This window comes from Psittacula echo (assembly GCF_963264785.1).
Source record: "Psittacula echo genome assembly, chromosome: 6".
NCBI classification, from domain to species: Eukaryota; Metazoa; Chordata; class Aves; order Psittaciformes; family Psittacidae; genus Psittacula; species Psittacula echo.
The window spans coordinates 3,653,531-3,663,297 of record NC_137743.1 but is presented as its reverse complement, the minus strand read 5'-3'; the positions used below and the strand labels follow the sequence as shown (position 1 = coordinate 3,663,297).

General features: G+C 43.1%; 1 protein-coding gene across 1 annotated transcript; it reads right to left on the bottom strand.

The window, feature by feature from the left end:
• Positions 1–2,645: 2,645 nt before the first annotated feature.
• TEX36 (testis expressed 36) lies at positions 2,646–9,291 on the bottom strand. The gene is made up of 4 exons (XM_080621274.1): positions 9,179–9,291; positions 7,936–8,067; positions 4,833–4,913; positions 2,646–3,308 (listed from the first exon to the last, which is right to left on the bottom strand). Exons 1-4 carry the CDS (start codon positions 9,227–9,229, stop codon positions 3,057–3,059), a joined length of 516 nt encoding a protein of 171 aa, XP_080477400.1. The 5' UTR covers positions 9,230–9,291; the 3' UTR covers positions 2,646–3,056.
• Positions 9,292–9,767: the final 476 nt, after the last annotated feature.

Sequence of the window (9,767 nt, the reverse complement as noted above, 5' to 3'; positions counted from 1 at the left end):
GAATAGTTAGGGTTGGAAAGGACCTTCAGATCATCCAGTTCCAACCCTCCTGCCATGGGCAGGGACACCTCACACTAAACCATGGCACCCAAGGCTCTGTCCAACCTGGCCTTGAACACCGCCAGGGATGGAGCATTCACAACCTCCCTGGGCAACCCATTCCAGTGCCTCACCACCCTCACAGTAAAGAATTTCTTCCTTAGATCCAATCTAAACTTCCCCTGTTTCAGTTTGAACCCGTTACCCCTTGTCCTGTCACTACAGTCCCTGATGAAGAGTCCCTCCCCAGCATCCTTATAGGCCCCCTTCAGATACTGGAAGCTGCTCTGAGGTCTCCACACAGCTTCTCTTCTCCAGGCTGAACAGCCCCAACTTTCTCAGCCTGTCTCCATACAGGAGGTGCTCCAGTTCCCTGATCATAACCTCTACTTCTCCACAATAGTACTTGGCTGAGTTAACCCACAGTATGCCCACCCTGCTGAGCTCACCTACATCAATCTCATCCTAATATCCACCAGCTGGGAGCACTGAGTAGGTAAACCTTTTGGGAGTTACCAGCCTTTCTCCCCTCCTTTCTAGCCCCAAAGAAGCAAAACCCTCATATTGCAAAAATACTTTCACTCAATATGGTCTTCTCTTCAGAGCCATTATCACAAGATTAAACAAACCTGATGGTTTCTATCCAAAGTACACAAAACTCTGACTTCCAAGAATTGATCTGGGGTGTTTAGTATTCATTTCAAAATCCAGTGTGTTGTAGCTCATGTTATTTACCCAGGAACCACACCTAGAGCATGAGATCTGTGGGAATCACCTGTTCTGTTCAACCCAGCACAGTGGATTTCAGTTTAAATACAGTTTTCATGATCTCTATAGTTCATTCTCTGGAGTGTTTATTACAGTGTAGTTGTAAACATGTATTAACCCAGAGTTCCTTTAAAAAAATCCATGTTTGAGTCAAAATGTGAAGGGAAAAATAAAGCGGAGGGGGGGAAATCTGAAACCTTTCTATTGGTGTTTTAAGGCATACCAAGCTACAGCAATTTATTTCCCCATATCCAGTTGTAATGCTAAACCACAGATAAACATTACTAATGGAGCAGGAATGTGCTTCTTCCTTCTGATGGAGGTCCAAGATTGCCCTCTTGAGTATGGCAAACAGCATGGGGTACTTCACTTACCATGTGATTGGCACACACTTGAGTTTTGAATCAGTTTGGAGATGGAGTTGTTGGCTAAAGCTCTGGAAACTCTGACTCTGGAGCTGTCAGGCTGAGAAAGAGTCATTGGTTTAAATAGCACTATATTCCTTGGCTTTTCCTCTGTTTTTACATTGTTCATTAATGTTTTGCATTTCTACAGATTGTGCAGCCCCCCCCCCAAGAACTGTCATAGAGGAAACTTCACAAAAGAAGTTTATTATTTCAGTGTGTGCTAATAAAATAGCTGCATGTTTGGGGATATAGTCTAATGTAATCTATCTGGATGGCACACAAAAGGTCAACCAGTGCAGGCTGACACAAAAAGATGTATCTGTTCACTGAAAGGCAGAAATCATTTGTTACCATAACTCATTTCCACGGCATCCCTTACAATGTAGGGAATTCTAAGGGTTGAGGGTTTATTTTTCCATTTATCTCGCAAACAAAGGAAATTGTCCCATAAACTTATGCTTAAATTATTTTAGTCAACATTATTTTGCATAGCAACAAGTTTATTTCGAGTATATTTTGAGACACACGCTTTGGTTTATTATTTCGTTGATATTAATGGAAATGATCCAGAAAAGGAGAACATGTTATTTGGAGGTCTGACTCTAATGCCTTCCATATCCTAAAGCAGTAAGAATTCTGGGAGCAGAGTGCTTGGAGGATTGGTGCTGAATTCCCTTCCTTAGGGCCATGTAACTATAAAATCATAAGTTCATTTCAGAGCCAGACCATCTCAAACACAAACCTTCATGGAGCTTCCCACTGTCAGCTTGAGGTGGTTTACCCCTTGTGCCATGACGGACACACACATATGAACACTCACATGTACACACGTGAGTGTTCACATACTCCCCAGAGCAGTGTAGAGAGTACACTCTCTGCACTGGGGAGATCCCCCCTGCAGCCCTGATCCAGCTCTGCAGCAACACAAGAGGGACATGGAGCTGTTGGAGCAAGTCCAGAGGCCTCTGTGGTCACACAGAGATGCTGCAAGGGCTGGAGCAGCTCTGCTCTGGAGCCAGGCTGAGAGAGCTGGGCTGGGTCAGCCTGGAGAAGAGAAGGCTCCTGAAGGGGAGACCTTAGAGCAGCTCCAGCGCCTAAAGGGGCTGCAGGAAAGCTGGAGAGGGGCTTGGGACAAGGGCCTGTAGGGACAGGCCAAGGGGAATGGCTTTAACCTGCCCGAGGGGAGACTGAGATGAGCTCTCAGGCAGTTCTTCCCTGTAAGGATCACACACAGGAACGCACACACTGTTTACAACATCTTTTCTTTCTTTACTTCTACAACTGCTGTGTTATAACCAAACATTACAGTTATTTTGCACAGCAGTCTAATGTGCAGCTTCTTTTTTATCTAGTTTCTCTCATGGGCAGTAACCCGCCTTCACAGCCATGACACCTTTCAGAAAAGGTTTCCGAACACAGTTTTGACTCCCTAGTGTGGAAATCCTCAAGGATCCAGTTCCATCACATACTTCTTTCAACACAGATGCTGTCAGCTGCTTGAGGTACAGCCCCACCGATTCAGAAGTTGAAGGAGCTTTTGTATCAAGATGAGGGTCAACCATTATCAAATAACCCATGTACAATCACTACCTCTGTTCTCCTAATAGAGGTATTGCTGAAACTATGCACAATCATGCTTTTTCTCTTCATTACAATTTTTATAGTAATGTATGTCTTTAGAGTAGCACAAGTGTTGATTTCAATGAACTCTCAACTGCACAACACATTCACTTCACACATATGTTTATTTCATCATCCATTTGAGTAAGAAGTAGTTTAGATCTCAAGTAAAGGCTCTGACGATGATGATGATAAATCGGTGCTACAAAGGTGGCTTGATAATTAAGATGACTTGTTTGGCTGCAGATTTTTTTCCTTCTCAAGAATGGGTTTCTCAGTGCACTGTTTTTCTGTGTGGTGTTTTGGATACCGCCTATAAACTGGGCTCTCAGAGCTTTTATCTTTCATAATAAATGAGGTCTGATAAATGGTTAAGCCATCTTCTTTGCTGGGAACTGGCTTATGAGCCCATTGGAAGAAGTTCTGGGAGTTCTGCTGCCGTCTCTCTGGTTCCACTTTCCTGCGGCCCAAACCCTAAGGAAAAAATGGGAAGACAAATTAATGTAAAACATATGATTTACAATCACAGTTTCACAGATTCATCTTGCAACAGTCACTACCCCAGTGGGAAGTTGAGGAAGCTGTTACCACAGCAATTCCCAGAACTCAGGGTTCATCTTTAGCAAGTTAAAAATAGGATTGTCAGACTTGCCTGGATGAATATATATTAAATGGGAAATCTGTTGACCTTCCACCTCTTAGTACTAATAAACCACTTCTACTTTGCATTTCTGTAGCACACTATCTACTCCAGGCTATTTAGTTCTACTCAGCTAAATTAATCTGCAGAGTAACCCAAAGAAATAGGTTAATAATTTTATGTCTGGACTGCAATAAAGAAACTGAGACAGACCATGCAATCTGAATCTTCAAAGCTATCCCTTGTGTGTCCACACACAGGGAGACACAGACTGATTTTCACACTCCATAGCTTGCAGGAAATTTATTTGGAATTATGGTTGATAAGTATCTCTAAAGTTATGAGACATTGCACAAAGGGCACAGAAATGAAGGTCACTCCCTGAATAATGAATACCAAAAATGCAGGTCTAAAAGAGCCCAGAGTCAGATGAACTATCACAATTCACTGCTTCCTCCTCTACTTGTGATCTTGGGAACTGCCCTATTGCTTTTGCTAGTGACAGGACAAGGGAGAACAGCTTTAACCTGCCAGAGGGGAGATTGAGATGAGCTCTCGGGCAGAAGTTGTTCATGTGAGGGTGCTGAGGCACTGGCACAAGGTGCTCAGAGAAGCTGTGGCTGCCCCATCCCTGGCAGTGTTCAAGGCCAGGTTGAATGGGGCTTGGAGCAAGCTGCTCCAGTGGAAGGTGTCCCTGCCCATGGCAGGGGGTTGGAACTTGATGAGCTTTAAGCTCCCTTCCAACCCAAACCACTCTGTGACGATTCTATGATAAGTCAACAATCTAAGAAAAGTGGAAAAACATGAAACTGTTACACACACAGAAAAGCCCAAATCAATATAAATTCTACTCAAAGTTGTGTCTTCTGCAACTTACATTTAAACAGGTATTTTATAGAGATGGGATTGGAAAATAATACATTTTGAAGATATATCATGGGTGTCCTACGGATTTTGCTTAAATTTAGGACAAAAAAGAGCTTGAACCAAATAAATGGAACTGAGACCCCTACAAAAGTTCATCACAAAGCCAATCCCTTTTAGCAGACTAATAGGATGTATCGCCAGTTACAAAACCATGTTAAGACATGAGAAACATTTTCTAGCACCCATGGGAAATGCCTGTCAAATACCCAAAACATGGGGGGGTTGTTCTCCTTGAGTTCTGCCACCCTCAATGATCATCTCTGCCAGTCCCATCCCAATCCTAATGAAACATGGAGTTTTCTCTGCTGTTTACATTTTTCTCTTCTAGCAAACCTATAGTTTGTGCAGGGGAGAGAAAAAAACCCTGTGTTTTATCTCTGACAGGCTGAGAGATCTGAACTTGCTGGATTTTGCTCAATGCTGGTACTTACAAAATCAAAGTACTCTCCTACATTCCGCAAACAGTGCTTGTTGTCATGAAAGGAAAATGGGAAATTGTTCTTCACTGCTGCCTGAAAAGAAGAAACAATAGCAAATAAATATCAACCTTCACACACCTCATTTGGAGTATACTTGAGTCTTACTTCTTATATTCTGGCAGATGCCGAAATTACTGCTGCCTATATTCTAACAGAAATCATAGAATCATAGAATGATTTGTGTTGGAAGGGACCTTAAAGCTCATCCAGTTCCAACTCCTGCCATGGGCAGGGATGCCTTCCATGAGAGCAGCTTGCTCCAAGCCCCTGTGTCCAGCCTGGCCTTGAACACTGCCAGGGATGGGGCAGCCACAGCTTTTTTGGGCAACCTTTACCAGCGCCTCAGCACCCTCACAGGGAAGAACTTCTTCCTTGTATCTAACCTGAGCTTCCCCTGTTTCAGTTTGAACCCATCACCCCTTGTCCTATCGCTACAGTCCCTGATGAAGAGTCTCTCTCCAGCACCCTTGTAGGCCCCTCTTCAGATATTGGAAGGCTCCTATGAGGTCTATATTCACATATTACATTTTTAACTGCACATAATTCTATAGGGGTAATGTGGACCCTCTGTATTTTATTTACAGGATCATCAGAAGGATTTGCATTCCTTTGACTTGAATATATACACAATTAATATAAAAGTGTGACTTCTCAAATATGAAAGAAAGTATTCTGCAAGCAGCAAAATACTGCATGTCTTGTTTGATTCACCAGTAAGGCTAAAGCTAATTAAAATGAACTACAAAAGGGACCTTGAAATTAGTCTATGATTTATGTACTGAACATCATGTACCCTGCTTGTTGCAAGGGAAGTGGAGGAGGTATTAATTGCATAACTCATTTATAATCTCATTCTTTAACATAATGTTAAGACAGTTTCCAAAATGAACCCAGTGTTTTAGAAGAAAATAGGGACAACTGCAAAAGAACCCTTTAAAAAGTAATTTAACTGGGTTTGAATGAACTGACAGAGGGTAGATTTAGATTGGATATAAGGGAGAAGTTCCTCCCTGTGAGGGTGCTGAGGCGCTGGCACAGGGTGCCCAGAGAAGCTGTGGCTGCTCCATCCCTGGCAGTGTTCAAGGCCAGGTTGGACACAGGGGCTTGGAGCAAGCTGCTCTAGTGGAAGGTGTCCCTGCCCATGGCAGAGGGTTGGAACTGGATGAGCTTTAAGGTCCCTTCCCATACAAACCATTTTGGGATTATATATCATTGCAATATTATTAAAATAGCTAAAAACTGAAACACTGAAATCTATTCTGGACTATTAAATTGCCTCTGTTCTCTCCCAAGCACTATTCTATTGCTTCATATCGGGAGCTTTATGGATTTTAACTGCAAATGCTCTGGCAACTTTTACTTTTTCCATTGTGGAATACATTTTTCCTCTCCCAACTATGATATTCATCTTCAAAAAGAGGAGCAAGTTTCAATGTGCAATCTAACAAAATAGGTTTCAAAAGTGAAGCTGGATCAGTTCTAAAGCTAAATGCTACAGTAGGCCTGATCCAGCATCACCAAATACTAAATCTGCCTGCATGGAGTCAGCTGCACAATTATATCTGAGGGCATTTGCTGTCTTAAACAGATTTTCTGCCTTTTTTTAGGTATGTGCCACACGTTCACTTGTTTTCTTATCCAGATTCACCCAGACTGTAGTTCTATGGTTAAGTAAATTCAACAGACACATTCTCATACATGCATTTAAAAATAAGCACCTTCTAAATCAATAAAATGTGGCACTCACTAATATATCGGATTGCAATTACCAATCATCGTTTTAGGAATAGTGTTTATTGCCACTGCCTATATGCTGCAGGAAAACTGAAAACCAAAGTGGCAATACTGAATATCATCTTTTGGAAGGATTCCGCAGATTAACTAATGTTTTACAAAAGGACATATGAAAAAGGAGGTAATGTAAGCTTAAACAGTGCTGTGTTTCTGAGGAAACTAACCCCACAGGCAGCAAATCCCCTCATACAGAGATCACAGACATCCAGTTGCACATGCAGTGAGCTTCCAACACTCTATCAGTACTGTCACAGAAACAAACTTCCTCCGGTTGTTTCTGGGACATCACATTTTAACCCTCAAAGGCTCAAATCTTTGTACTGTCATTGCTGAACTAATCTGAATTCTTGATTTATGAGACAAACTCTACTAATTCCTTTTAACAGTGACATGCCAGTAAATGCAAGATATAAACCAGATTAACAGTCCTACTAGTGTGGCTAAAAGGTCCTGCTGACCAGGTTACCCTTTTCAGAGTGGCTAAAGCCAGATGCTTCACAGAAAGGTATATGTAATGTCAATATAATGTACACTCATGGTACAATATAATCTTCTCCTTCTCAGTAGCCCCCAGCTTCCCTTTTAAATAGTCCTTCCTGCTTTTTGGTACAGCAAAATCTGTGAAATGAATTCAATATAATTGCTATGCTCATAGAAAATGGAAATAGAAAATGTTCTGTGCACAAGGTGGGTGGGTAAAGCAGAGCTCAGTGTGATGATAAAATAAGGACATAAAAATGTGATTATGAAACTGTAACACTTTAAATCCTCAGGGTTGTAAGATACAGTATTTTGTTTCCAAAACTGTCCCCGATCTCCTCATTTTTAAGCATTTTTAATGATCAAAAAAGTAATCCTTTGCCTGGCTATATGGAATTGCTAACATTCAATTCAAAACAGATCATCAAATTTCACTTAAACAGTCTTATATGGCTTTACACACAGGCTTTGGGCTGAGATAGTTAATGACTGATTCTATGATATATTCTGGCATATAAATATGTCTCAAGCAGGTAGAGTAGCTACTAAAAGAGTAAAGTAACTGACGCTGGCAACCAAGAACTACAGCAGGACTTGAGTACCCAAAATTAGAACTAACCATGAAATATGTTTCTGCCTTAGCACAAGCAGCCATCATTTTACTCCCTGAGGCACAAAGTCTGCCATTCCACTACAACTACTTTACTAACTACTGCACTTAACTTAGCAAGTGCTGTCTTGCAAAAGAAGCTCTTTAAGTTGTATTGCCACAGCAACTCACCTGCTCCCGAGCCTTGTGTGCTAGCGGCAGTTTCTCCTCAACGTACTGAGCTGCTTTGCTGTTCTGGGCCTGGTTTTGTGCAGAACTTGTAGTTGACTCGGGTTTATTCTGGTCTACTCCAATATAAGCAAACTAGAAAATAACAACAATTGTGACCCATTTAGAACAAAAAACCCACACAACAACAAAACCCCAATTAGATCTGATCAGAAATGAGGCCAAAATTGCGTTTTTCCCATTTATTTTTTATTCTTTGGCTTGCAGCAGCACCTAGTGGCCTCTGGAAAAATCAGGGGCTTCCAAGCACACAGCATGACTGCTGCAATAAGGACATTACAATGTAACCAGACAAGAATATTGTTTCTCCAAGAACCGTCTGAAAACTGTATACAGTGATAACCCATCTATGCCATAACACTTCCTTTTGCCTATGCTGCTCCCGCTGTTGTAGGTTTGAAAACACCAAACTGGGGAGGAAACAGCTCAGCCAAACATTAGGCTCATGGGTTCAAAGACGGAAGAATGGGCTGTGCCAGGCATGGGTCTCAGTGCCCTGCGATGTTGAGATGTTCCAGCGTAGGGCCTTGATGGGGGCTGTGGCATTTCTGAGAGCAAGAACTGAGGCAAACACTGAATCATAGAATCAACCAGGTTGGAAAAGACCTTTAAACTCAAGTCCAACTGTTCCCCAGCACTGCCAAGGCCACCACTAATCCATGGCACTGAGGCCTCGTCTACATGGTGTGTGAACACTTGCAGGGATGGTGACTCCAGCACTGCTCTGGGCAGCCTGTGCCAATGCCTGAGCACCCTTTCGGTGAAGGAACTGTTGTTAATATCCAGCCTAAACCTCCCCTGGTGCAGTTTGAGGCTGTTACCTCTTGTCCTATCGCTTGTTACTTGGGAGACCAACTCCCACCTCACTACAACTTCCTTTCAGTTAGCTGTAGAGAGTGATAAGGTCCCCCCTGAGCCTTCTCATCTCCAGACTAAACCCTTTCAGTTCCCTTTTCCAGAAGATAATCATCCCGGGCTAAGCATAAGAGACCTCCAGCACTGTTTGAAGAGTGGAAAAAAACCACTGCCAGAGTTTGCTTTACTCCCTCTGAATGCAGAGGGCAGCTTTTCTTCATCATCATTAGGAAGGGTGAACCTCGTGCCTGGCTGAAACCCACGACCACCTCTAGCGCAGTGTTCAAGGGATAACAGGGAGGACGCGGCAGGGCGCCGGCCCGGCCCTCACCCAGTTGCCGGTGCTCTGCGCGCTGGGATGGACCCGCCTGTCCCTGTGCATGGCTCCGGCTGGTACTGCCGCTGCTCTGTCCTTTCCCGGCCCCGACCCTGCAATTTTCAGTGCCACCGGTTGTCGAGCTCACAGAGGGGGTGGAACCCATCGCTGTGACGTCAGGCATTGGCCGTGACGTCAGCGCTTCCCTGACTGCATCACTAGTGATTCGGGTGTTCCAGCAGGATCCAGAACACCGAGGGCAGCGCTGCTCTTGTCCACCTGCTGCAGAAGTAGGGAAATAAGTCGGTAGAAGCACTGAATACTGTCTTAAAGTGCAGGAGAAATCGAGTTCTGTTTCAGTATTAATTGGTTCTGCACAATCACTCCAATGACACTTCACAATCTCAATGGTAATATATGAAGAGAGGTCACCCCTATTACACACATAGTCCCTACAATGGATGTAGCAGGTATTTTTTATGCATAGTGTTATGTAACATATTTTTTACGGACGCGGAATCATACAGTCAACCAGGTTGGAAAAGACCTTTAAACTCACCAAGTCCAACTGTTCCCCAGCACTGCCAAGGCCACCACTAACCCA

Excerpts from the sequence above, each read along its gene's own strand:
- TEX36 (XM_080621274.1), bottom strand. The coding sequence starts at position 9,229 with ATGCACAGGGACAGGCGGGTCCATCCCAGCGCGCAGAGCACCGGCAAC. Across the intron at positions 8,068-9,178 it reads CGCAGAGCACCGGCAACTGG|TTTGCTTATATTGGAGTAGA; the intron begins GTGAGGGCCGGG and ends GTTATTTTCTAG. Across the intron at positions 3,309-4,832 it reads TAGGAGAGTACTTTGATTTT|GGTTTGGGCCGCAGGAAAGT; the intron begins GTAAGTACCAGC and ends TTTTTTCCTTAG.